The sequence below is a fragment of the Chiloscyllium plagiosum genome, chromosome 31 (genome assembly GCF_004010195.1).
Source record: "Chiloscyllium plagiosum isolate BGI_BamShark_2017 chromosome 31, ASM401019v2, whole genome shotgun sequence".
Classification (NCBI taxonomy): Eukaryota; Metazoa; Chordata; class Chondrichthyes; order Orectolobiformes; family Hemiscylliidae; genus Chiloscyllium; species Chiloscyllium plagiosum.
This window is the reverse complement of record NC_057740.1, coordinates 41,028,802-41,056,187: the sequence shown is the minus strand read 5'-3', so window position 1 is coordinate 41,056,187 and position 27,386 is coordinate 41,028,802. Positions and strand designations below refer to the sequence as shown.

General features: G+C 44.9%; 1 protein-coding gene across 1 annotated transcript; it reads right to left on the bottom strand.

Annotated features, from left to right (window-relative positions):
- On the bottom strand, nt 1-25,874 carry LOC122565476 (mucin-5AC-like). The gene is made up of 4 exons (XM_043721485.1): nt 25,768-25,874; nt 14,077-14,631; nt 10,997-11,136; nt 1-1,978 (listed from the first exon to the last, which is right to left on the bottom strand). Exons 1-4 carry the CDS (start codon nt 25,832-25,834, stop codon nt 1,931-1,933), a joined length of 810 nt encoding a protein of 269 aa, XP_043577420.1. The 5' UTR covers nt 25,835-25,874; the 3' UTR covers nt 1-1,930.
- Between the last annotated feature and the right edge of the window lie 1,512 nt (nt 25,875-27,386).

Genomic DNA, 27,386 nt, shown 5'->3' with positions numbered 1-27,386 from the left:
GTGGGGGAAGGGTTTCCAAATAATGAGTCTCTTTTACTTTGGAGGACTTTCTTTTCTTAGAGGGTCATTCATCTTTGGAATTCTATTCGCCAGAAGCAGTGGAGACTGGGTCATTAAATATATTCAAGGCTGCATTAGTCAGAATTTTGATTTACAAGTGGGGGGAAGGTGAGAAAGCAGAGTTGAGGCCATAATCAGGCTCTTACTGAACCCAGGAGCTGGCTTGTGGGGCCAATGGTATACACAATAGGAACAGGGATGAACGGAAAAATGCCTTTTTGCTTTTGACTGGAGTAAGGAACACCATCATCATCATCATCACCGTCATCAAGGGAGCGCAGGTATGTGACCCAGTGAGAGTTTACATTGCAGTAGCTGCTTTCCCTACCTCAGTGACACAAACCTTGGGCTGCTTTCCAAAGTCATGAGCTGGATCTAAGTATCAGAGTGAGCAAGTTGGTTTTGAAGTTTGTTTTTCAAAACTTGACCGGAAACACTAACACAGATATTCACTAAAGATGCAGAACAATTGTTTCAGTTTAATTCTTTACCTCAAACGATGTTGCATCCACTAGACTAGTGTTTCCATATTGGGGTGATCTAACAAGTTGTTTACAGTGAATAAGAGTTAATAATGTTGCTGATGAGACACTGTTTCCTGTGAAGAAGGGTTTTCACACACAGTGGAAATCCAGAATTCCTTTCTCCCCAAACAGCTGTTGAAGGCTGGGAAATGGGAGTGTAATTGAGATGTTCAGAACTGAGGTTGATAGACTCTTGTTAGATAAGGATGCTGATGTTGTACAACTGATGAGCTCAGATACTGATCTTCATCATGATGTAACTGAAAGACTCCTAATGGGGATAATGTGGATTCTTTGCCTTTGTCCAGTTGAGTCCTGTGTATTAACTCGGGCTGCAGTGAAAATCAAAGTTGTCTATCTGAGGTCAGCGGCGAAATTAAACTCTTCTGGAACACAGTCTCTTTGCCCTTCCCTCTATTTACAGAATGGTGGTTACAGCTTTTTTTTTGAACGTTCATTCACAGAGGATGGGTATTGCTAGTTGGACAAACATTTATTGCCCAGATTCAACCACATTGCTGTGGGTCTAGAGTCATATATAGGCCAGACCAGGCCAGGGCATTGGCTTTCCTTTCCACAGTGAACCAGTTGTGTTTTTCCCCTGACAGTCAATAGCAGCTTTGTGGCCACTGCTAGACAGTTACTTGCAAATTGATTATTCAAGTGCCACCATCTGCCATTGACAGGATTTGAACCCAGGTCCATTATCTTGGTCTCCAGATTAATCGTCTAGCGATAATACCATGACGCTGTTGCCTCCTCTGGGCTATTGCACTAAACTAACCCAGGCACAGCGCTAGCAGCATTCAGCTTTGCACAACAAACCACTGTTGGGGGTCTCTTGGCTGTGTTTTAAGTCTGAATTGAGATTGGGTTCAGGGCAGTTGCCTAAACAGATCCACTGCCCAGAGATAGCATTCCCATTTACAAAAAATAAAGCCACCATTTGGTCAAACATTTTGCCTTAAACTTAAACCTGTTAAGGTTGAAGAAGTGAATTACATCTTCCACACCACCAAGTAGAAAACATTGATACAATGACAACCAAGGCTCATAGCATTACAATGGCCTCGAGAGCTAAATTAGAAGCTGCTTATTATCATTTCCAACAGAAAGTCCACATTCTAAGGCAAGTGTGCAAGCGTTTGTACAGCAGCTAGGTTAGAGTTGGTCAGGCTCTGGGGGTTAAAGGGTTAACTGAAATTATCAGCAGAACAGTAAGTAAATGAGCGAGCAGGCAGGTAAGTGCGAAAACAGCTAACTGGGTGAGTAGCTTTGCCAAAAGCCAAACAAGCGGTGTAACACTTTCCAGAATATTCTCATGCAGTCAAGCGTGCATTTCTGTGTTACTTGGGTGGATACTGAGCAAATGGAGCGTCTTCACTTAAGCTGTTCTGAAAGAACAAAAATGGAAATGGGTGTTAAGTATTTCATTTGACAGTCAGACATGCAAAGTGCCCCCACGCCCACCTCCATCCACAGGCAAGGTGACCTCACGCCCACCTCCATCCACAGGCAAAGTGCCCCCACGCCCACCTCCATCCACAGGCAAGGTGACCTCACGCCCACCTCCATCCACAGGCAAGGTGACCCCATGCCCACCTCCATCCACAGGCAAGGTGACCCCACGCCCACCTCCATCCACGGGCAAGGTGACCCCACGCCCACCTCCATCCACAGGCAAGGTGACCCCACACCCACCTCCATCCACAGGCAAGGTGACCCCACGCCCACCTCCATCCACGGGCAAGGTGACCCCACGCCCACCTCCATCCACGGGCAAGGTGACCCCACGCCCACCTCCATCCACGGGCAAGGTGACCCCACGCCCACCTCCATCCACGGGCAAGGTGACCCCACGCCCACCTCCATCCACAGGCAAGGTGACCCCACGCCCAACTCCATCCACAGGCAAGGTGTCCCCCACGCCCAACTCCATCCACAGGCAAGTTGCCCCCTATACCCACCTCCATCCACCTCCAACCACTGTGCCACCATGCCTGGGCGGCACGGTGGCACAGTGGTTAGCACTGCTGCCTCACAGCGCCACAGACCCTGGTTCAATTCCCGCCTCAGGCGACTGACTGTGTGGAGTTTGCACGTTCTCCCCGTGTCTGTGTGGGTTTTCTCCGGGTTCCACAGTCCAAAAATGTGCAGGTTAGGTGAATTGGCCGTGCTAAATTGCCTGTAGTGTTAGGTGCAGGGGTAAATGTAGGGGAATGGGTCTGGGTGGGTTCGCTTCTGCGGGTCAGTGTGGACTTGTTGGGCTGAAGGGCCTGTTTCCACACTGTAAGTAATCTAATCCATCCACAGGCAGTTGATGGATAAGGGGCAGTCTCTACCCATCTTCCCCAAAGAGTTCAAGTGGGTGCTCCAACACAATATGATGGTCAAGGGGAAGCAGATAAATAGATGTGGACTAACTAGGTAACCCCAGTTTGAGGTTTTGTTATTCAGTTACAGGATGTTGGTATTGCTAGCTAGGCCAGCACTGATTGCAACATCCCTAATTGCCCAGAGGACAGTTAAGAGCCGAAAAGTGAGGCATTTGAAAAGTACAGCAGGTCAGGCAGCATCCGAGAAGCAGGAGAGTCGACGTTTCGGGCAAAAGCCCTTCATCAGGGCTTATGCTCGAAATGTCGACTTTCCTGCTCCTTGGATGCTGCCTGACTTGTTGTGCTTTTCCAGCGCCACACTTTTGGACTCTGATTTGCAGTCCTCACTTTCTCCCAGAGTGTAGTTAAGAGTCAACTGCATTGCTATGGGTCTGGAGTCACATGGTGACCAAACCAGGTCAGGATGGCAGTTTCCTTCCCTAAAGGACATTAGTTTTTTATGATGATCGATATCATTAAGCTTTTAATTCCAGATATTTAAGAAAAGAAAATCTATGTTCTATCAAAGAATAGATTCAAACACAGATCTCCAGAATTTCCTGCAACAATACAACTAGAACATTTTCTCCTCACTTGAAGACATGAAGGTGGTGGAAGGCGAAGAGTGCTTTGACTTTCAGTCTCGGGAGGGAATGAGTTGGAGCAAGATGCAAGTCTGTGACTCAATTTCCAATCAGTGAGGAAGCACAGGATGGGCTATTTAGTGCAGCTCAACTGTCAGAAAGGCAAACATCACACACAGAAACAGGTTTAGGGATGAGAAATTGGGGATTTGCTACCAAACAATAATCATAGAGTTTCAGAATGAGACAGACAATGATTTTATTCTTGTCACCAGGAAACTTGTGGGAAGAATCTAAAATTAGTAACCAGAAATAAAAATTTGTAATCAACCAATCGGAAATTCAGGAAAAGCCAGCCAGTAAGAATGGGAAGCTTTGATCAAGGCAAATTGTTTTGATACATTTATTTGGAAGCTGACTAAAGAAGGGAGAGAAGATCAAATGTTTGTGCTGAGGAGGTGATGGAGGTGTGGAGGTGGAGATGGAGGATCAGAAAGACCAGCATAGAGCATATGGACTGAATACCCTGTTTCTGACTATAAATTCTTTGCCAAGTACAAGTGTGGAATAGGAAAAGCTTGCCCAGATACAGCAGCAGATTCAAATCTTGGAGCCAACATGACTGAATTAATTGCATTGTTGTATATGACATTTTACATCAGGTTTTCTCCTCGAATGTGGGACTTGTATGGAGAAAGAATTGAAAATTTCAGCTGTGCATCTGTTGGGACTGAGAGAGGAATGTGGAAATAATTTCTTTGAAAGTTTGCTGTTTGAGCAGGTTGAATTGACCCCATGTTTATCGCTGATCTATTTTCCAAAGGGTGCAGTATTAATTTATTCTGATAGGGTGCAGCATTGTCCTAATGGAGAAGAGGTGATATCCCAATGCAACGGCAGCATCTGCCAAAACACAGCTGTATACCATGTGGGGATTGGCTGCCAGGAGTGAGCATGACTCCTCCCATGGTCAGAATGCCAAGAGCATCACAAGGAGGCACTTTCTCCTATTCCTTGCCGTCTATGAAATCTCCTGGGAACAACAGAGAAAGCTCAAAAAGAGAAAACTTCAGACCAGTACCGAGAAATGATTGATCTCAAAAATGCTTCACAAATGAACGAAACCAGCTCAGAGGAGGGTAAAAGATTCAACCAGTCTGGGGCTGTTTCCTCCAGAAAAGAGGAGATGAACTCATGAGGGTCTTTAGAATTACGAAGAAAGTTTTTTTAAAAAAATATCAAGGATGTGGGAGTCACGAGCTTGGTCAGTGAGGGGGAGGTGGAGGTGGGAGAGAGGGAATCATAAATAAACAACAAACATCTCTATATCCAGTCAGAAAAATGTCTTTACCAGCAGGGTACCGCGAATGAGGAAGTTGTTGCACTGGGATTGTTTGAGGTGAATAGGATAAAACAAGTTTATCCAATAGACAACCATGTGACCCACTGGGTGATCCTGTGTGATCTATCGAGGGGTCCTGTGTGATCCACTGGGGGATCCCGTGTGTCCCACTGGGATTTCCTGTGTGACTCACTGAGTGGTATTGTCTAATTTATTGAGGGATCATGTGTGATCCACTAAGCCATTGCTGAAAATGACAGGTGAATGTCACCGGAATATTTTTGAAAGGAGCTGCTGCTCCAACAGGGGCCAGAGAGTTGGGGAGGGGGAGTGATATGGTGGGGGGGCAGGAGGTGTGAGGCAGTCTGGCCTGGTTTGGAGCCGGCAGGAGTGGGAGATGATTGGCTGAGAGCAGGGAGACTGGGTGGTCACAAAGAGCAGTGATAGCAACTACATCAGCACCGATGACAGCCAGAGGGTTAGACTGGGCTGGAGGAAACAACTGCTTATACCTTCACAACACAGCTCCCCAGCATCAGCAATCCTCATGGGTATGAGGTGACTGACAGTGAGTGTGTGACTGGGTGGGAGGGTGAGTGAGTGTGGGTGGGGTGTGACTGGGTGAGTGAGAGTGGAGGAATGGGGGTGAGAGATGAATGAACCTTAATACCAGGAAAGAGTCATTGGGTAGAAAACTATAAAGAATTATAGGGATTAAATAGTTGAGGAGAGATAAGGAAAAGTTGTGATAAAGCACTAAAAGTTTGAGATAAAGTAGAGCTGGATTAAAGGGTCAGAAGCATAGTCAGAATAAAGGAACATCGGTTTATAAAGAATTTACTGCATGGAAACAGCATAATTAGTCTGTGCTTGTGTTTACACCCAATACCTCTCTCCTCTTACCTTTCTTTCTCTCACACTCTCACCCTCTCAGCATTGATCTCTTTCTCAATCACCATTGTCTAGCTTCCCTTAAGTGCGTATTGTAGAAATGAGTTGCACCTTCTCACCTCTCTCTTGGTAAAAATGTTGGCCCCGAACTCCCAACTGGATTGGATTGTGACTACCATGGATTTATGAAGCCTAGTTTTAGTCTCATCCACACCGTCTCTATGTTTACCCAATCAAAAGCCTTTGTAATTTTCAATGTCTCTATCAAATTGCCCTCGGCGCACTCTGTCTTTAATGCGGGAAAGAGCTCCTGCCTGCTCAGTGTTATCTGATGGGTAAAACCTCATAGTTCTGGTGTTATCCCAGTTAGAGTTAACCCTTGATCAAAAGACGTGAGTAACATTTCTCTCAGGTTGATAGGTTTTTGGCAGCCCAGCTAACTATATCCAAGCTCAATGTTCTTTGATATTAATAACATAAGATGTATTCCCCTCTTGTGTGCAATGGGAGATTATAGACACTCTTCATAAAGACAGTCTGGAGCTTATTATAGAGTCAAACACATCTTTACAACCATCTAAGAAGTGCAGAAACAAACATCCGAAAGCCTTCGTCAGCCCCCTGCCCCAAACAAGACACTCCTATTGGTCTGGTTAAAATCAGTAGATAGTATTTGTTCCTGCTATAAAAGACCAGTAGCGATCCATCGTCTGTCGAATTAAACAACTTGTAACTGTGCAACCACATACTTCCAATTTTATAAATAGCACCTTGTGGGAATGGAACACTTTGCCAATTCTGAGATGAAATGCTGATTATGCTAATTACCTTCAGTCAGGTGATGTTCTGGCTAAAGAGTTCCCTTAAAGGGGATGTGAGGGCCACGTCACAGCTCAACCCAATGCTACATTGTCATGACAGAATATTGAAGAAATAAAACCAGGAACAGACCATTCAGCCCTTTTGAGTCTTCACCACTACTCTCTAGATTACAACGGATCTCTTCTTCCTCAAATCCATTTCTCCACCCATTTCCCAAAAACTTTGATTCCCTCATTGCCCAAAGGTCTATCAGCCTCAGTCCAAGGGACATAGGAACAGGAGTAGGCCATGCAGCCTCTCAGCAGTGGGGGTGGCACAGTGGCTAGCACTGCTGCCTCAGCACCAGGGACCTGGGTTCCATTCCAGCCTCTGGAAACTCTGTGTGGAGTTTGCACATTCTCCCCATGTCTATGTGGGTTTCCTCTGGGTGCTCCAGTTTCCTCCCACAGTCCAAAGATGTGCAGGTTAGGTGAACTAGCCATGCTAAATTGCCCATAACATCCAGGGGTGTGCATGCTAAGTGGATCAGCCATGGGAAATGTAGGGTTGCAGGGATCGGGTAAGGCGTTGGTGTGGATGGGAAACTCTTTGGTGGGCCAGTGTGAATTTGATGGGCTGAATGGCCTGCTTCCACACTGTAGGGATTCTATGTTGAGCTGCCATTCAATGAGATCATGGCTGATCTGTGGCCTAACTCTATATCCCTTGGTCCGTATCCCTTCAAACCTTTGCTTTACGAAAAAAACTCTATCTCAGGTTTAAAATTAACAAAGGATCTCATATTGATTGCATCCATTTCTCTACCAGTCTTTGTGTGTAGAGGTGCTTCCTAACATTGCTCCTGAACTAGTTTGGCCCTAATTAGTTTGGCAGCACAATGGCTCAGTGGTTAGCACTGCTGCCTCACAGCACCAAGGTTCCAGGTTCGATTCCAACCTCGGGCAACTGTCTGTGTGGAGTTTGCACATTCTCCCAGCGTCTGTGTGGGCTTCCTCCCACAATCCAAAAATGTGCAGGTTAGGTGAATTGGCTATGCCAAATTGCCCATAGTGTTAGGTGCATTAGTCAGAGGGGAAGAAAGGGGTTTGGGTGGGCTACTGTTCGGAGGGCCGGTATGGATTTGTTGGGTTGAAGGGCCTGTTTCCACACTGTAGGGAATCTAATCTAATTCAAAGACTCTGCCCTGTAGTTCTAGGATTCTCAACCAATAGAAATAGTTTACCTTCATCTGCGCTGTTATTATCTTGAACGCTTGAAGACTTGTGTTCAACAACTGCAGATCCATTGAAGTGGGGTATTCCGAGATTCACAATCCTCTTAGTTAAGACTTTTCCCCTCACATCAAGCTTCAATCCTCTGATCCTGAAGCTATGACCCAGTGTTCTACACTCTACACCTCACCGAAAGAACCCCTCAACATTTACCTTAGAAAGCCCTTTCAGTGCTTTACCCCTTCCAAACAAACTGCACATTGTTTTGAAATTACAGAGAATATTATATTCAATATCAGGATGTTGGGCAGTTAGGAATGGAAAAAGAACCCCTGAAAACAAAAATAAAAGTCCCCACAAATCAAAGCATAACCTCAAGAAAATCCTGAGAAGAGCCTTTGAAAAATTATAAAATATTTTGACTGGATGGTTCATTTCCAGATGTTTTGTCACCATACTAGGGAACATCTTCAGTGAGCCTCTGGATGAAGTCAGGCTTTATGTTACCTGGTATGGTGATGAAATGTCTGAAAATGAACCTTCCAGCTCAGCGAGCAAACCTATATCCAGAACCTCAACTTGAGCTACAAATCTTCTCAAAACTCACTAATATTTTGACTCGTGAAAACACAAATGTACAAATGTAACTTAATGTAAGAGAAGCAAAAGTGGTTCAAGGAAAATGATTTGACTCATCGAACCACTGGGATTTGGAATGCAGCACCTGAGACTGTGGTGGAGGCAGATTCAAACAAGGCTGTCAAAAGGGAATCCCATAGTTATCAGACAAGGAACAAAGTGTAAGGTTACCAGGTGATGATGACAACTGGGCGAGTTGCACATCTGAAGGGATGTTGCTGTCACAATGGGCCGAATGGCCTCCTTCTGCACAGAAAAGTCTATGATTCTGTGAATTGGTGGCCATCTAATTAGATAGCAAAGAGCCTTGTTTGCTTTCCAATTGTTTGTAGGGAACGGCAGGTGCTGTAAAATGGGGCATGTCAGTTGACTTATGGTGGGAGTGCATGTGAGGGCATGCAATCATTGGAGAGAGAGGTCTGTCCAAAACAACCTTTCTAGAAATACGTCCAACTACAGGCAGCAACCTGCAGCAGCCCCAGCTGGGAAGGTTGACCACAGTACAAACCGGAAATCTCATCTGGGATCTTCCTTGGCTAGGAGCCCCTTCTAACCCATTGCTGGCCCCACAATGCACCTCAGGCACACATTTAATTCCTTTGGTTCTGGATCCCAAGTTGATCTATGGGAAAAATGCTGTGAAACTTGAAAGGGTTCAGAAAAGGTTTATAAGGATATTGTCAGGGTTGGAGGGTTTGAGCTATAGGGAGAGGCTGAATAGGCTGGGGCTGTTTTCTCTGGAGCATAGGAAGCTGAGGGTTGACCTTATAGAGGTTTATAAAATCATGAGGGGCTAGGATAAATAGACAAAGTCTTTTCTCCAGGGAGTCCAGAACTAGAGGACATAGGTTTAGGGTGAGAGGCGAAAGATTTAAAAGGGACCGAAGGGCAACTTTTTCATGCAGAGGTAGGTACGTGTTTGGAATGAGCTGCCAGAGGAAGTGGTGAAGGCTGGTACAATTGCAGCATTCAAAAGGCATCTGGATGGGAATATGAATAGGAAGGGTTTAGAGGGATATGGTCTAAGTGCTGCGTGCACGGTGGCTCAGTGGTTAGTACTGCTGTCTCACAACACCTGGGACCCAGGTTGATTCCATCCTCAGGTGACTGTCTGGGTGGAGTTTGCAACGTTCTCCCCGTGTCTGTGTGGGTTTCCTCCCACAATCCAAAGATCTGCAGGTTAGGGTGAATTGGTCATGCTAAATTGCCCATAGAGTTCAGGGATATGCAAGTTAGGTGCATTAGTCAGGGGAAATGTTGAATAATAGAGATGGGGATAGGTGTGGGTGGGTTTCTTTTTGGAGGGTCGATGTGGACTTGTTGGACCAACCGGCCTGTTTTCACACTGTAGGGATTGTGTGGTTCTAAATGGGGCTAGATTAATTTAGGATATCTGGTTAGCATGACGAGTTGGACTGAAGGGTCTGATTCCGTGCTGTACATCTCTGTGACTCTATGATCTCTCTGTATATAAAGAAATAAGGTGAAGCAGTGAACTGCTGAGTCACAAGATTCAATAGGAACATATCAGGAAAGGGAGATTAGTGAACATAAGGTCAAATGAACATATTGCGGGAGCCATATGTGAAACCAACAGCTTCTGGCACAAATCCAACATCAACAAGGGTGTGAGTGCCCAGGTGAAATTGGTATAGGCTGACTCCACTGTTTAAATGGTGAGGCAGGTTCCTTGCAAATATTACATCAGTCATTTTTTGTCTCAAAATCTAACCCATTTTTATTTTTTGCAAAGATCAGAGATTGACTCATGTTGCCACAGTGGGAGGGATTAGTGAAATAATCCATTTTTAAATTTCTCTCATGAGATGTCAGCGACACTGGCTAGGACAACATTTATTGCCTGTTCCTAGTTACCCCTTGAGAAGGTGGGAGGTGAGCTGCCTTCCTGAATCACTGCAGTCCATATGCTGTAGGTAGATCTACAATGCCCTTAGGGAGGGAATTCCAGGATTTTGACCCAGTGATGGTGAAGGAGGTGGTATTTCCATGTAATCGCTGCCTCAGATGTATTTTGTGACATTTAGTACGCACACACAAAAATATACACACATGTATGCACATGCAGATACAGACACATGCACGTATACACACACATGCATGTATATACACACAGATACAGACAGATATACACATGCATGTATATATACACACAGATACAGACACATGCATGTACATGCACACACAGATACAGACATATGCACATACGCACGCACACTTGGATACTGATAGATGTACATACACACACATGCAAACACACATGCAGATACAGATACATGCACGTACACACATGCAGATACAGACACATGCACGTATACACACACACTCAGTACATATAGATACATAAACCAAAACTATGTGTACATGCAGAGGTTCATACAGCAGACACACACACATTAAAGCCACACCTAGTCTGAGTCTGAGGCACAGGGACATTCAATAACAATAAACTCTACATGCCAGAAACAGATACAAACACAAGAACATACATCGAGGTATCTGCACACCAAAATCAATTTGACATACATACCATCGGCAATTCCTGAAGTCGTTTAAACTCCGGTTTCCCTTGCTGTGAATATTTCACTGCAGTAACGAGTAACCCAATGAGTAAAATTGCCACCAGGATTACAATAAGAGCAATCAGGCCAGGGTCTAGGGTATGGTGTCCTGGGGAATAGATGGAATAAAGATGGAACTAAGTTACACAGGCAAAACAAAGCAACAGATGGGACACACAGACAGATCAAGTACATGCATACACACACACACAGTCATGGGCTCATGACTGGCAAATAGTGTTTCATGAAAACTACACTGTTATAGAAGACCTTTCAGGAACAAAATGGAGAAAGAGACATCATGATGATCTGGTGACCATGGTGGCTCAGTCGTTAGCAATGCTGACTCACAGCACCAGGGTCCTAGGTTCAATTCCAGTCTCAGACAACTGTCTGTGTGGAGTTTGCACGTTCTCCCTGTGTCTGCGTGGGTTTCCTCCGGGTGCACCGGTTTCCTCCCACAGTCCAAAGATATGCAGGTCAGGTGAATTGACCATGTTAAATTGCCCACAATGTTAATATACTAACCTCTCACTTCCTGCAGTTTCCATCATCTATATTCCTATTGCTTTGTTTATTTATACTCCTATGAATATAACACTAGTTATAACCTAGTATTAGGTGCATTAGTCAGAGGGAAATGGGTCTGGGTGGGTTACTCTTCGGAGGGTTGGTGTGGACTTGTTGGGCCGAAGGGCCTGTTTCCACACTGTAGGGAATCTAACCTAATCTAAATGTCATGAGTAATTCACAAAGCAATAGTAACTGATGTTGTGAAATTTGAAAGGGTTCAGAAAAGATTTACAAGGATGTTGCCGGGGTTGGAGTGTTTGAGCTATAAGGAGAGGCTGAATAGACTGTTGTTATTTTCCTTGGAGTGTCAGAGGCTGAGGGGTGACATTATAGAGGGTTATAAAACCATGAGGTCATAGATAGGTTAAATAGACAATGTCTTTTCCCTAAAGTGGGGGAATCCAGAACTAGAGGGCATAGGTTTAAGATGAGAGGGGAAAGATATAAAGGGAGCAAAGGGGCAACTTTTTCACATAGAGGGTGGTACATGTATGGAATGAGCTGCCTGAGGAGGTGGTGGAAGCTGGTACAGTTGCAATATTTCATCTGGATGGGTATATGAATAGATATCTGGTCAGCATAGAAGAGATGGAGCAAAGGAACTGCTCCCATGCTGTACAGCTCAATGACTCTATGGTTTTATAACAGTGAGTTGACGGTTCAGTCACATTCATTATTAATCACTCATTCCTGAAGAAGGGTTTTATTGGACTCAAAATCTTAACTCTGTTTCTGTCTCAACAAGTGCTGCCAGACCTGCTGAGTTCTCTCTGGGTTTGTTTCAGTTAATCACTAGGACCAGACATTCTGGGGAGTAACAATCTCTCATAGATTGCCAAACTGATCCCTCCGTGTTTCTGAGAGGAGACTCCTGCACGGGGCTCCATGAGAAATGTGGAGCCATACTTCCATTCTGACAGTTTTCACATGGTGTACATCTTCCAGAGAAAGGCAAACTCGGCCCCCTTTATACACAGGCAGTGTCGTATTCCGCAATGTGACCCCCGCAAACTCGGCCCCCTTTATGCACAGGCAGTGTCGTATTCTGCAATGTAACCCCCAACACATGGCCCCCTTTATGCACAGGCAGTGTCATATTCTGCAATTTGAACGTGCTGATAGTCAGCTTCTGTCAAAAGGTAAATACACAAGATAAATGTAGAGGGGTCTCGTGGTGTAGCGGTATTGTCCCTTCCTTTGGGGTTGGTTCCTAGGAGTTGTAAGGGGTATGGGGAAGTGTGGAGATACGTAAGGTAAGCTTGGCGCCTGTCTCATAGCTACTCAACATTTAGCCGGGATACTTAATAGTCTAATGTTGCCTGAGTAATTATTTTACTTGAATTCATGGGGACCTTCTGAACTATCTGATTAAAATCGAGTTTTTATTTTAGAGGGTTTTAGGGGAGAGAAATTGTCAGGAGGGAAGTTGAATTTCCCTGGAAGTTCCTTTGGAGTGTGTTACATAAAAGATTTGGCAAGGTCCCCACATACATCTATCTATTCTGGGACAGGGTTCCTACATACGCCTATCCATCCTAGGACAGCAAATCTGACCAGCTGAAAATCTGCCCTTCTTCAACTGAAGAATTTATGTTAGATTCAAAACATCAACTTTTGTTTCTTTTCTCTCCACAGATACTGAATTTCTTCAGCACTGTATTTTTATTTAGGTTTCCAGTTGCTGCAGGATTTTGCCCTTTCTTTGTGATCAGGTTCAAATCAGGCGATTGACTGTGTGGAGTTTGCACATTCTCCCCGTGTCTGCGTGGGTTTCCTCCGGGTGCTCCGGTTTCCTCCCACAGTCCAAAGATGTGCAGGTCAGGTGAATTGGCCATGCTAAATTGCCCGTAGTGTTAGGTAAGGGGTAAATGTAGGGGTATGGGTGGGTTGCGCTTCGGCAGTGTGGTGTGGACTTGTTGGGCCGAAGGGCCTGTTTCCACACTGTAAGTAATCTAAAAAAAAAAAATCCTGTATCCAGTGTTGGTGCCCACATGTATCCAGTGAGGACCAGGCCTTGGTGAGTCACTGAGTTAACTTCTGGTGTGAAGCATCTTAATTATTGAGATCGGAGAAAATCATCAGAACTGTACACTTTAAAGCGGGGTAGACCGAGGAGAGGTCTGAATTGGTGTTGAGGAAGGGAACAGTTTATGTTCAATTGATAGCTCTATTTAAACAGGTTAAAGAGGGTCTGCTCAAGTTGTGAAACACACATGAGGTAGTAGAGAAGAGAGAAAGGTTTGCCCATGGGCTGAGATGATGTAAGAGAGAAAAAGACTTGGCTGGGCTTGCTTGGCCTGGGTCTGCTACATGAATTAATATTAAGCGATTTCTTCACATTTGGAAATCCTTCCATCACTGTTTACGTTCAAACATAGGAGTTAGCAGCAAGAAAAGGCCTCTGCACACACCATAGAGGAAAGAAAGTCAGGGCCAATGTTGCATTGGCTGGTGTTGAGAGAGTTCAATTACTAACCTGTGGAATTCACAATGGCAGTGGAGGTCCCCACTGTGCTTGCATTGGGGCTTTGAGTCAATAGAGAGGTAGAGGTGGCAATGCTGGCCTGACTGTCGACAGTCTTCGGGGTGCCAGTTCCATTCAATGTCACCACAGTGTTGTCTGCAACTGTGGTCATACTTTCTGATCCATTGAGTGGAGCAGCTGTTGTTACAGTGGGCACTCCTGTTGAGTTAGTGGTTGTTGCATTAGGCAGTCCTGTTGAGTTAGTGGTTGTTGCATTAGGCAGTCCTGTTGAGTTGGTGGTGGTTGCATTAGACAGTCCTGTTGAGTTGGTGGTGGTTGCATTAGGCAGTCCCGTTGAGTTGGTGGTGGTTGCATTAGGCAGTCCTGTTGAGTTGGTGGTGGTTGCATTAGGCAGTCCCGTTGAGTTGGCTGGTGTTATGTGAGGCACCTCTGTTGAGTTGGTGGTTGATGCCACACTGGGTGCTTGTGTTATGCTGCTGCTTGTTGCAACAGTGGTCAAGGACTTGCTCTCCATTGTGGTTGATTGAGCTGGAGGGGTAGTAGAACCTGAGGAAATAAAACCAAAGTAAGTCTCAATAAGTCCCCAATTCATCAAAGGGGTGCTAGCCACCAAAACAAGGCATACCCTTTACCAGAAGCAGCAGATGTGGAGTGATGATAACCTGGCATTCACACCCGTTTAGAAAGTCAGGAAAACATCCCATGGTGCATCACTGGTATGTTCTCAAACAAGATTTGACACTAAATGTGGAAAATATTAGTAGAATTGGCCAAAAGATTGGTCATAGAGGAGACAGAGGAGAGTGAGGCAGTGAGATTTAAGAAATCCAGCGGCCAATTTTCACTTAGCAACTGTTTCGCTCACTGTCATCTTTATATTGAATTAAGCAGCAAAAGACTTTCAAAGACTGAAGGATATTATTGTAAATTTATAATTTAGTGCACACATCAGTTTCCATCTTTTTCTGTCCAAATAACAGGGGATGATTGGGGAAGAAGTCAGATTGCTTCTGTTTTAAATAAACCCATCACTGGATTTAAAAGTAATCCAATTAACGAATCACAAACACCAGGGGCAGTGTAACATGAACAAAAACCAAACAAGGGGAGGCAATAAATCAAAATGGTGTTCATGGGAAATATAATGGACCCAACCTCCTTGGTGCCCTGCCTCTACTCAAATACTTCAAGGTTACCAGTGAGCACCACATGCTCTCTCTCCAAGGATACCCTGACATGAACCTAACCATAAAAGATGGAGTGTTTTTCCTTTTGGTTTAGACAGCCTGAAACCTGTATAATTGGCCATGTCACCACTCTGGTTAAACTGAAGAATTATCATGATCTGTGGAGGAAGTGGCTGTTGAGGTAACATCCTGGAGCAGGGTTTGTTATGAGAAGATCAGTGCAAGAATGGGATTAGATTGGAACTGTTATGGCCCTCCAGTCTCCCTCAGGGTCTTTAATCCTGAATGTCTTGATTTGTTCAATCAACTTCTAGATATTTTTATCAACTGCTCAGGTTTGTTATGGAGGAAACGTGTCTTCTGGACAGCTTGGTTTCTTTCTATTCCGTCCTGCGATGCCATTACACACCTACAAATAATTTTTATTACTAGCTAAATCACCAATGTTTCTCATTGAAAGAACAATGTACAAGTCAGAATTCAGCTGTTTCATACTTTCTAATGAACATACTCAGGGATATTGGAGTCGAGAGTGTGGTACTGGAAAAGCAGAGCAGGCCAGGCAGCATCCGAGGAGCAGGAGAGTCAATGTTTCATCAAGGCTTTTGCAGCATCACACTCTCAACTCCAATCTCCAGCATCTGCAGTCCTCCCTTTCGTCAATGCGCAGGGATATTGTAATGCACCTCTGGTGCTGGTAAGACTCAAACCCAGCCCTCCTGGTCCAGAGGCAGGGACACACAAGTCCCCTTTTGAGAGCACTGTGTGAAAATTTCATTGCGGTTTGTATGTGTTTCTCAATCATAAGACAGGTTGTACTTCACAGTGTGAGTCAACTGGGCGGTGACATTTAACCTGAGGGTTACCAAGCCTCAGGAGAGAAGGTGGGACCTTTGTGGTGACCTCTCAGCGGGTGTGAGAATTGAACCTGCACTGTTGGTGTCCTTTGCAGTAAGCCAGCTAGCTGAGCAAATCTACCCCTCCCCCTTCACTGACCCTGATTCAGCTCTTTACTTCTTCACCTAATATCCACCACCAATAAATCCCCCTCCCCCCACCCCGCCCCACCATGTTCTCAACTGAAACTCTGGTTCAAGGTTCAGTAACTGAGTTCCATCAGATGCTCTGGTGGGATTTGAACTCAAACATCAAAACATTAGTCTGGGGCTCGAGGATATTACTTGAGTGACATCATCATTACACCACTCTTTCACCCAGCGTTCAGCTCTTATTTTTTTCTGTTTTTATATCCAGAGTGCTCTTACACACAACTGAATGTTTTTCTTCTCCATCACCAAATTGCCCGTGGATTTTTTTTCACACCTATTAACCATTGGCCATGCTAAATTGCCCATAGTGCTAGGTACATTAGTCAGAGGGAAATGGGTCTGGGTGGGTTACTCTTTGGAGGGTCGGTGTGGACTGGTTGGGCTGAAGGGCCTGCTTCCACACTGTAGGGAATCTAATCTAATCTAACCGCAATCAATAAATCACTTGTGTTTTTCAAATGATTAACTTACACACAACGCCCATCAAGGGGGATTGCAACACCTCATAGGTGAGGGAGAGGTGGGGGTGGGATTAAATCAGAATGGAATTGGAAGGGGAGATAGAGTACTCTCCCCCTGCAGTGTCCATCTCTTTCACTAGAGACTGGGGTATTGGTAAACACCATGTGCTCCCTCTCCAAGGACAAAGAGGGGCAGAGAGTCAGCAGCTATGATCCTCTCCACAGCTCTCTGCCTGGACCTACTAATGGCCAACCTGGCCAGTTCCAGGGGCAGACCCATAGAAGATCTTCTGACTTGCTCATACCCTTCTACATCAAATCCCCAAAAATCAGGAACATGTGGCTGAAGTATAATCAAATGCACTGCAAAAGATTTTTCAAATAAGTCAAAAGGTTGTGCAATCGCCCACAAGAACTCAACTCTTAAATACAAAGTCCATTGAACACTGTCTGTTCCCAATTAACTCTGGAACTGATGTTTGTTGGAGTCTTAAAGGGACATATATTTCTAACTTTAACAGCAGAATTCGACAGACACTAATCTGACAATGCTGTGTTTTCACATTCTGTTAAAGTATAGACATTGGGCCTGGAGACCTGGAAGAACTCCCCATTGCTCGATTCTCACTCGAAGGTTAAAGGTCATCATTACTATAATAAAACAAAGAACTACAGATGCTGGAGATCTAAAACAAAAACAGAAATTGCTGGAGAAACTCAACTGGTCTGGCATTATATGTGGCGAGAAATAGAGTTAACAGTTGTGAAGACGTGTCTCTGAACCTGAAACATTAACTCTGTTTTTCTCTCTCCACAGATGCTGCCAGACTTGTTGAGTTTCTCCAGCACTTTCTGGTTTTGTTTCATTATTACTGTTCTGTAAAGTCTCCAACATGCAATTTAACTGTTTGCATGCAAACCTATTAAATTCTGACAGGATTACACCATGTTAAATGCTGGAAGGATATTCCTGATGAGGGGCCACAGGCTAGTGATATGGGTTAAGCCATGTTGGGCTGAGATGAGGAGAAATGTCTTCACCCAGAGACTGGGGAGCCGTGGGAATTCCCTACCACAGAAAGTGGCTGATGCCAAACCATTGAATATTTTTGGGAAGGAGTTACACATAGTTCTTAGGATTAAAGGGACCAAAGGGTATGGGTAGATGGTGAGAACAAGGGACTGAGGCTGATGGTCAGCTCGGATCATAATGAACAGTAGCGCAGGTTCAAAGAGACAAATGGCCTATTTCTACTCCTATATTCTATGTTTTTCTCTCTGCAGGTGTTGCCAGATGTGCTGGGAAATTCCATGTTAACATATGTACAAAGTCAGAAATCACACAACACCACGTTACAGTCCAACAGGTTTATTTGAAATCACAAGCTTACGGAGTGCTGACATCACCTGATGAAGCAGCACTGCTTCAAAAGCCTGTGATTTCAAATAAACCTGTTGGACTGTAACCTGTTGTTGTGTGATTTCTAATCTGTCCACCCCAGTCTAACACCGGCTCCTCCACATCACAATGTACAAACAAGAAGGTGTAGGCCACTTGACCCTTCAAACCTGCTTGCCCATTCAATTTGATCATGACTGGTCTGATTTTAACCTCAAATCCATGTTCCCGCCTGCCTCCGATAACCTTCCACTCCTTATTTGCTTTGTATGTGGAAAGAGCTGCCAGAAGAAGTTGTTAATGCAGGTACAGTTACAACATTTAAAAGACATTTGGATGGGTACAGAATGGGAAGGATTTAGAGGTATATGGGCTATATGCAGGCAGCTGGTTCAAGTTTAATTTGGAAAATATGGTCGACATGGACGAATTGTACTGAAGGGTCTGTTTCCGTGCTGTATGATCTATGACGATGACACTAAGAATTAATAAACCTCCAACTTAAAAAATATTCAAAGACTCATGACAGTCTGAGACAAGAGAAGTCTGTTAAATCAGTGACCGCCCCCCACCCCAATTTTTAATCAGTTAACCCTTACTCAAGAATCTTCCACAAGAGGAAATATTCTTTCCCGGTCAAGGTCCCTCTGGATCATACATTTTTCAAACAAGTCACCTCTGACTTTTCTAAACACCAGGAGATACAAGCCCTGACCTGTCCATCGTTCCTCATTATACAATCCACCCCTTCCAGGTATTAGTCTGGGAAATCTTCTTTGAAATATTTCCAACATCATTACATACTGCCTGAAAGGAGGTGACCAATACTCTGCACAAAACTGAACTTCCTGTTTTTATTTGTTTAAGAGACTTTTGAGTTTAAATCTTTAATTAAACATAAGACCCAATTGTTTAAATAATTAGAATTTCCCTGCTATTTGTGAGATTGTGCCATTCACTACAACCCGTTTCATGTTCCAACAGCAACTCACTTTGAGGAAAAACGTTATTAACTGTGAAACATTTTGGAAAGTCTTTAGGTCATCAGGGTGTAATCAAGGGTCAATGTTTTTCTATTTATTTGTAGTGCATCCTGAACAGACTGTTAAACCACAGCAAGAGCAGATAGACTGGAAAAACCTGATTGTGACCTCCACAGGATGGTTTTCTTTCGCTTTATTATGCACAGGGCCAACCAATCCGTTACCTGAGGCATTGTCTCAGAAGAAAAAATGAAACAGATTGATTGTTGAGATGATCATAGAGTCATAGAGATGTACAGCACGGAAACAGACCCTTTGGCCCAACTCATCCATGCTGACCAGCTATCCTAACTCGATCTAGTGCCACCTGCCAACACCCGGCCCATATCCCACCAAACCCTTCCTGTTCATATACCCATCCAAATGCCTCTTAAATGTTGCAATTGTACCAGCCTCCATTTCCTCTGGCAGCTCATTCCATACATGTACCACCCTCTGCATGAAAATGTTGCCCCTTTGTTCCCTTTATATCTTTCTCCTCTCACCCTAAACCTATGCCCTCTAGTTCTGGACTCCCCCACCCAGGGAAAAGACTTTGTCTATTTATCCTATCCATGTCCCTCATGATTTTATAAACCTCTACAAGGTCATCCATCAGCCTCCGATGCTCCAGGGAAAACAGCCCTAGACCATTCAACCTCCCCCAATGGCTCAAATCCTTCAACCCTGGCAACATCCTTGTAAATCTTTTCTGAACCCTTTCAAGTTTCACAACATCTGTCCAATAGGAAGGAGACCAGAATTGCAGGCAATATTCCAAAAGTGGCCTAACCAATGTCCTGTACAGCCGCAACATGACCTCCCAACTCCTGTACTCAACACTCTGACCAATGAAGGAAAGCATACCAAACACCTTCACTATCCTATCTACCTGCGACTCCACTTTCAAGGAGCTATGAACCTGTACTCCAAGGTCTCTTTGTTCAGCAACACTCCCTAGCACCTTACCATTAAGTGTATAAGTCCTGCTAAGATATGCTTTCCCAAAATGCAGCACCTCACATTTATCTAAATTAAACTCCATCTGCCACTCCTCAGCCCATTGGCCCATCTGATCAAGATCCCGTTGTAATCTGAGGTAACCCTCTTCGCTGTCCACTACACCTCCAATTTTGGTGTCATCTGCAAACTTACTAACTATATGCTCACATCCAAATCATTTATATAAATGATGAAAAATAGTAGACCCAGCACCGATCCTCGTGGCACTCCACTGGTCACAGGCCTCCAATCTGAAAAACAGCCCTCCACCACCACCCTCTGTCTTCTACCTTTGAGCCAGTTCTGTATCCAAATGGCGAGCTCTCCCTGTATTCCATGAGATCTAACCTTGCTAATCAGTCTCCCATGGGGAACCTTGTCAAATGCTTTAGTGAAGTCAATATAGATCACACTTACCGTTCCCCCATCAATCCTCTTTGTTACTTCAATAAACTCAATCAAGTTCATGAGACATGATTTCCCACACACAAAGCCATGTTGACTATCCCTAATCAGTCCTTGACTTTCCAAATACTGCATATCCTGTCCCTCAGGATTCCCTCCAACAACTTGCCCACCACCGAGGTCAGGCTCACAGGTCTATTCCCTGACTTGTCCTTACTACACTTCTTAAACAGTGGCACCACATTAGCCAACCTCCAGTCTTCAGGCACCTCACCTGTGACTATCGATGATCCAAATATCTCAGTAAGAGGCCCAGCAATCACTTCTCTAGCTTCCCGCAGAGTTCTAGGATAGACCTGATTAAGTTCTGGGGATTTATCCACTTTTATGCGTTTCAAACATCCAGCAATATCTGCTCTGTAATATGGACATTTTTCAAGATGTCACCATTATTTCCCTACATTCTATATCTTCCATGTCCTTTTCCACAGTAAATACTGATACAAAATACTCGATTAGTATCTGCCCCATCTGCGGCTCCACACAAAGGCTGCCTTGTTGATCTTTGAGGGGTCCTATTCTCTCCTGAGTTACCGTTTTGTCCTTAATGCATTTGTAAAAACCCTTTGGATTCTCCTTCAGAAGGTCCAATGAAGACAGATTGAGATAAATAAGGGTCAGTACCCTCACAAGCCTTAGAAGGTGGTAAAGTGGTAAAACAAAGGGAAAATCACTATGATTTGACCAGGTGACCATATGGCTGCTCTCTCATTAGTGAGAGATGGCTGCTGGTGGTTCAACCTGAAGGTCACCACACCTCAGGTTTGGGGAGAGGTTGAGAAGGACAGTTTTATCAGGGTAACTTCAGCTGGTGCAGGAACTGAACCTATGCGGTTAGCCTCACTAAGTAGCTGTCCCTGAGGGTAGAGAGGCTGTATTCTGGTGCGTGGCTCCGTGAGCAGAGTGCCAAAGTCATTTGGCAGAATGCCCCATCACCAGAACTTTTCAACAAGCACCAAGGCTGGTGGTGAGAAGGGCACTATCCGTCAGATGCTGCCACTGCACATTGCACTCGAAGCAGCTGGGGAGGGGTAGAGACTGTCAGACATCTCCTTCTGGACTGTGTCTTTGCAAAGGGAATCTGGAGGAAGATGCATGGTTTGTGTCGAGGTTCAGCCCGAGCAGCTCTGTGCCATGGGATCTGTGCTCCACGGTCTGTTCCCTGAGGTGCACACCGAGACAAACCTCGACGGTATCTGGAGGACCATCAACTCAGTGAAAGATACTCTTTGGTCTGCCTGAACCTTGTTGGTCTCCTAGAGCAAGGAGTTAATCCCAACCGAGTGTCACAGTCTGGCACATTTCAAGGTCGAGGACTAAATGCTGCTTGGGCAGCTGCTGCTAACACACAGTGGGGAAAGACCACCATCTGAAGTCTTCCTGCTGAAATTAAATGAGGGTCCATTCAGTTATTGGATACTCCTAGTGCCTCAAGTATATGTAAATATTAATATTGTATGTGGAAGAGAGGGCTTTGGGTTTGTATAAGGTCAAACTCCAATATTTTGTGTGTTTACTTGATATTCAACTGTGCAGAACCAAACTGTTTTTGTGTCAATGCATACATACAAAGAGGGCGTTTTATGAATAAAGTATATTTTTTAATTTAAAAATACCAACTGTCCAGCCAACTCCGCTAACTGCAATATTATCATTCGCCTAACGATCTAGAGTCCCAGACTCTGGGGACCTGAGTTCACATCCCACTATGGCGTTTGATGGAATTCAACTAATAAATCTATAATTAAAATGTAATATTAACAATGGAGACTTCAATAACTATAATCGATTCTTATAAAGTCCTTGAGGGAAGGAAGCTGCCATCCTTACCTGGTCTGGCCTAGATGCGACTCCAGACCCACAGCAATGTCGCTGACTCTGAACTGCCCTCAGACATGACCTAGCAAGCCACTCCGTTCAGGGACAATTAGGGATGGGCAACAAAAGCTGGCTTTGGCTGTGACACCTGCTTCCCATGAAAGAATAAAGAAAACTTATAATTGCTCAGGGCTTTGGCAAGGTGTGTGCAGGTTCTCCCTTAGCTGGGGGTTTCAAATTTCAGAGCAAGGCTTAGGCCGCACTGAGATGAGGAAACATTTTTTTTCATGTTCTTTCCATTACAACCCAGAGTTGGTTGTGTTCTGTTGGAATTCTCAACCCCAGAGAGTGGGTAATGCTAAGTCATAGAGTCATAGAGATGTACAGCAAGGAAACAGACCCTTCGGTCCATCTTGTCCACACCGACCAGATATTCTAAATTAATCTAGTCCCCTTTGCCAGCACTTGGCCCATATCCCTCCAAATCCTTCCTATTCATGTACCCATCCAGATGCCTTTTAAATGTTATAATTGTATCAGCCTCCACCACTTCCTCTGGCAACTCTTTCCATACATGCCCCACCCTCTGTGTGAAAATGTTGCCCCTTAGCTCCCTCTTAAATCATTTCCCTCTCAACTTAAACCTATGCTCTCTAGTTCTGGACTCCCCCAGCCCAGGGACTTTGGGGAGGTGAAAGCCTAATGGGGTTATTGCTATACAAGTTTAATCCAAAAACTCAGTGAATGTTCTGGGGACATCAGTTTAAATCCTGTCATGGCAGATGGTGGCACTCATGGGCGGCATGGTGGCTCAGTGGTTAGCACTGCTGCCTCACAGCTCCAGAGACTCAGGTTCGAGTCCAGCCTTGGGTGACTGTATGGAGTTTGTACATTCTCCCTGTGTCTGTGCTGGTGTCCTCCGGGTGGTCCAGTTTCCTCCCACAGTCCAAAGATGTGCATGTTAGGTGAATTGACCATGCTAAATTGCCCATAGTGTTCGGGGATGTGTATGTTAGGTGCATTAGTCAGGGGTAAATGTAGAGTAATAGGGTAGGGGAATGGGTCTGGATGGATTACTCTTTACAGGGTCGGTGTGGACTTGTTGGGCCGAAGGCCCTGTTTCCACACAGTAGGGACTCTGATTCTGAATTTGAATAAAAATCTGGAATTAAAAGTCTAATGATGACCATGAATCCAGTGTCAATTGTCTGGAAAAACCCATCTGCTTCACTAATGTCATTTAGGGAAGGAACCTGCCATCCTTACCTGGTCTGGCCTACATGTGAATCCAGACCCACAGCAATGTGGCTAATTCCCACCTGCCCTGTGAAATGGCCTAACATTCAGTTCAGAGTCAATAAATGTGGGCCAGCCAGCTACACCCACATCCCACAAATGGATAAAATATAAACGTCCAGGAATAAGATTGACAGACATTTTTGGGAACAAGAGGGTTATCATTGGAAATGTGGTTGAATGGCCAAGTTGAGTGAATGGAGGTCAGCCATGGACATATTGGATAGCACAGCCAGTGAAGGGCTGCATGGTTGACTCTTGATCTTATTTCTTATGTTGTTGTTTCTATCCGGTGCCACTTATACAACCTTAACAAAGAAAGGGAGGCACAGTGACCAGGGTGGACCAATGGCTCAGTGGTTAGCACCGCTGCCACACAGCACCAGGGACCGGGTTTGATTCCAGCCTCAGGCAACTGTCTGTGTGAAGTTTGCATGTTCTCTCTGTGTCTGTGTGGGTTTGCTCTGGTTGCCTCCCACAGTCCTAACATGTGCAGGCCAGGTGGATTGGTCATGGGCAATGCAGGTTTACAGGCATGGGGTGGGTCTGAGTTGGATGCTCTTCAGAGGCTTGGTGTGGACTTGATGGGCCAAATGGCCTACTTCCACACTGTAGGGATTCAGTGAAATCAGTATTTTGTGGAGAGATATACTAATGATCTGCAACAATCATGCTGGTATATTTATGTTAGCTTCCGGAACATAAACATGAGCCATGAGTCAGATAGTACTGAAAACTTGAATGAGCTTTCATTAAAACTCTCCTGGTATTTGTATATGTGCCCTACTTGCCAGCTTGGGTTAAGCAATTCAGATATCATGCAAACTCCACACAGTCACCCAAGGCTGGACTCGAACCTGAGACTCCGGAGCTGTGAGGCAGCAGTGCTAACCACTGAGCCACCATGCCGCCCATGAGTGCCACCATCTGCCATGACAGGATTTAAACTGATGTCCCCAGAACATTCACTGAGTTTTTGGATTAAACTTGTATAGCAATAACCCCATTAGGCTTTCACCTCCCCAAAGTCCCTGGGCTGGGGGAGTCCAGAACTAGAGAGCATAGGTTTAAGTTGAGAGGGGAAAGATTTAAGAGGGAGCTAAGGGGCAACATTTTCACACAGAGGGTGGGGCATGTATGGAAAGAGCTGCCAGAGGAAGTCGTGGAGGCTGGTACAGTTATAACATTTAAAAGGCATCTGGATGGGTACATGAATAGGAAGGGTTTAGAGGGATAAGAGCCAAGTGCTGGCAAGGGCAGGACTCAGTAAGGTGGAGACTGACAGCTTTGTAATTATTTTTAATTAACCTTTATAGACACGCTATAACACATTCAGGGCAGGAGGAGATGAACTTGGGCTCAGAGATAGGGCCACTACTGTCCTGTGATTGCATTTAAGCAGAGTGCTGAATTACACGTCCACCCCTGAAGTGATCACCATTGTAGATAATAAGTTACCCAGGACTGGAATCTAATCAAGGGGTTTAGGGTGGTTTGTATACAGAGTAACAAATCCCCAGGAGTGAGTTACAGACTGGAATCTCTCCAGGGAAGATCGTTGCTGTACAGTTCAGACCTGGTTCAGTGAAGTTTGATGATAATTAACAAGAGCCGATGGAGACAGGAATGAATTCTGCAGTCAGGAGGGAATCAGGATTAGTTCAGCGCTAAGTGGTTATTTCCTGCTTGGGAAACGCTCCAGGGAGCGGTGTGAAAGTGAAGAAATATATTTGTAAATTATTACAAGGTGCAACAGTGGACAAAGATCGCGAGCTGTTTTGACTCTAGTTCTTCTGAAAACTTTTAAAACTCTTTATCAAGCTGCAGAAATGTTGACTGAAAAGAAATCTGCCCGTCACCTGTTTGACACGTCAACAAAATGCTTCCTTAAAAGTTTCTTCAAAAGTTTTGTTAAAAAGTTTTGAACGAATACCAATTAAACTCAACACACAAACATAACCAAAAACACGTAACATCACTCACTCTGTGTACAGGCGAGGCCAATACAGAGACAAATATAAAAGATTTCTTCTAATCTTGGTGCCATCATCTTCCAGGTAACTTCTCCGTCTCACTGCTCACATTAAAAGGTGTTCAACCAATATTTTCACTCTTAAAGCGGGGATGTTCCAGGTGTTCCCCGGCAGTGCGGCACTGCTCCTCCTGCTGGCCAGAATCCGCCATTGCTGAACAGGTGGAAATGACCAAAAGCCCGCATGATCCTAAAACAAACCCCCTGACCTTCCCTGCCCCCAGGACCTGAGAGCCACTATCTCATAGAACATAGAACATTCCAGCACAGTCCAGGCCCTTCAACCCTCGATGTTTTGCTGACCTGTGGAACCAATCTGAAGTCTACACCGACCATACCAGAAGGGAGTAGAAGGGAGAAGACGGTGAGGAAGGCAGAGAGGAGACAAGTGCAAGAGACTCCGGGGGAAGTACCTGTCAGGAACAGGTTGAATCTTTTGGATACAGTAGAGACAGACAACACTGCCAGTCCGCGAGGCGGTTAGGTCTGTCAATCAAAAGTTGGCGTGGAGGCAGAGCCGAGGAGTCAGACATCACACACAGCCGTGGTAATAGGGGACTCCATAGTGAGATAAACTGAACGGGGTTTCAGTGGCAACAGGCAGGATTTGAGGATGGTGTGTTGCCTTCCTGGTGCCAGGATTAAGGACATCGCAGACAGAGTGCAGGAAATCCTCAAGGGTGAAAGTGAAGAGCCAGAGGTGGTGGTACATGTCGGCACAAATGATGTCGGGAAGAAGAGGACTTCAGCGGGACTTCGGAGAACTCAGAAGAAGGCTGAAAAGCAGGACATCCAGGGTGGTTATCTCTGGTTTGCTTCCAGTTCCTCGGGCTGGAGAGGCCAGGAACAGGGAGATAATGGACTTGAATATGTGGCTGGGGAACTGGTGCAGGAAGCAAGGATTTAAATTCTTAGATCACTGGGGTATGTTTAGCGGTAAGGATAAATTATACAAGTGGGACGGGTTGCACCTTAATAGGTGGGGGACCAGCATTCTAGCAGGTAGGTTTGCCACTGCAACACAGCTTCGTTTAAACTAAATAGCTGGGGGGAGAGGACAAACTGGAAGTTTAAGGAAATTGAAGGGAAAGTTAGAACAAGAGAAGTCAAGAAAGACAACGGTAGCAATGAAGCAGAAAACTCAAAAAGGGATCATGCCATAAGGTTGAGTGAAATAGGGATTGATAGGAAGGGTGACGGCAGTAACAAATTAAAAATATTGTATATGAATGCACGAAGCATTAGAAATAAGGTGGATGAACTTGAGGCTCATTTGGAATTTGGCAGTTACGTTATTGTGGGGAGAACGGAGATGTGGCTTCAAGTGGACAGGGCCTGGGAAATGAATATTCAAGGCTCTACGTGCTTTCGTAAGGACAGACTGACTGGCAGAGGGGGTGGGGTGGCCTTGTTGGTAAGGAATGACATTCAGTCCCTTGTGCGGGAGAACCTAGAATCAGGGGATGTAGAGTCAGTATGGATACAGCTGAGAAATTTTAAGGGTAGAAAGACCCTCATGGGAGTTATCTACAGGCCCCCAAACAGTAGCCTGGATGTAGGGTGTAAGTTG

Coding starts and splice junctions, on each gene's coding strand:
- LOC122565476 (XM_043721485.1), bottom strand. CDS start 25,834: ATGATGGCACCAAGATTAGAAGAAATCTTTTATATTTGTCTCTGTATT. Junction 14,632..25,767: donor TGGCCTCGCCTGTACACAGA/GTGAGTGATGTT, acceptor TTATTTCCTCAG/GTTCTACTACCCCTCCAGCT. Junction 1,979..10,996: donor GACTTCAGGAATTGCCGATG/GTATGTATGTCA, acceptor TTGTTCTTTCAG/AACAGCTTAAGTGAAGACGC.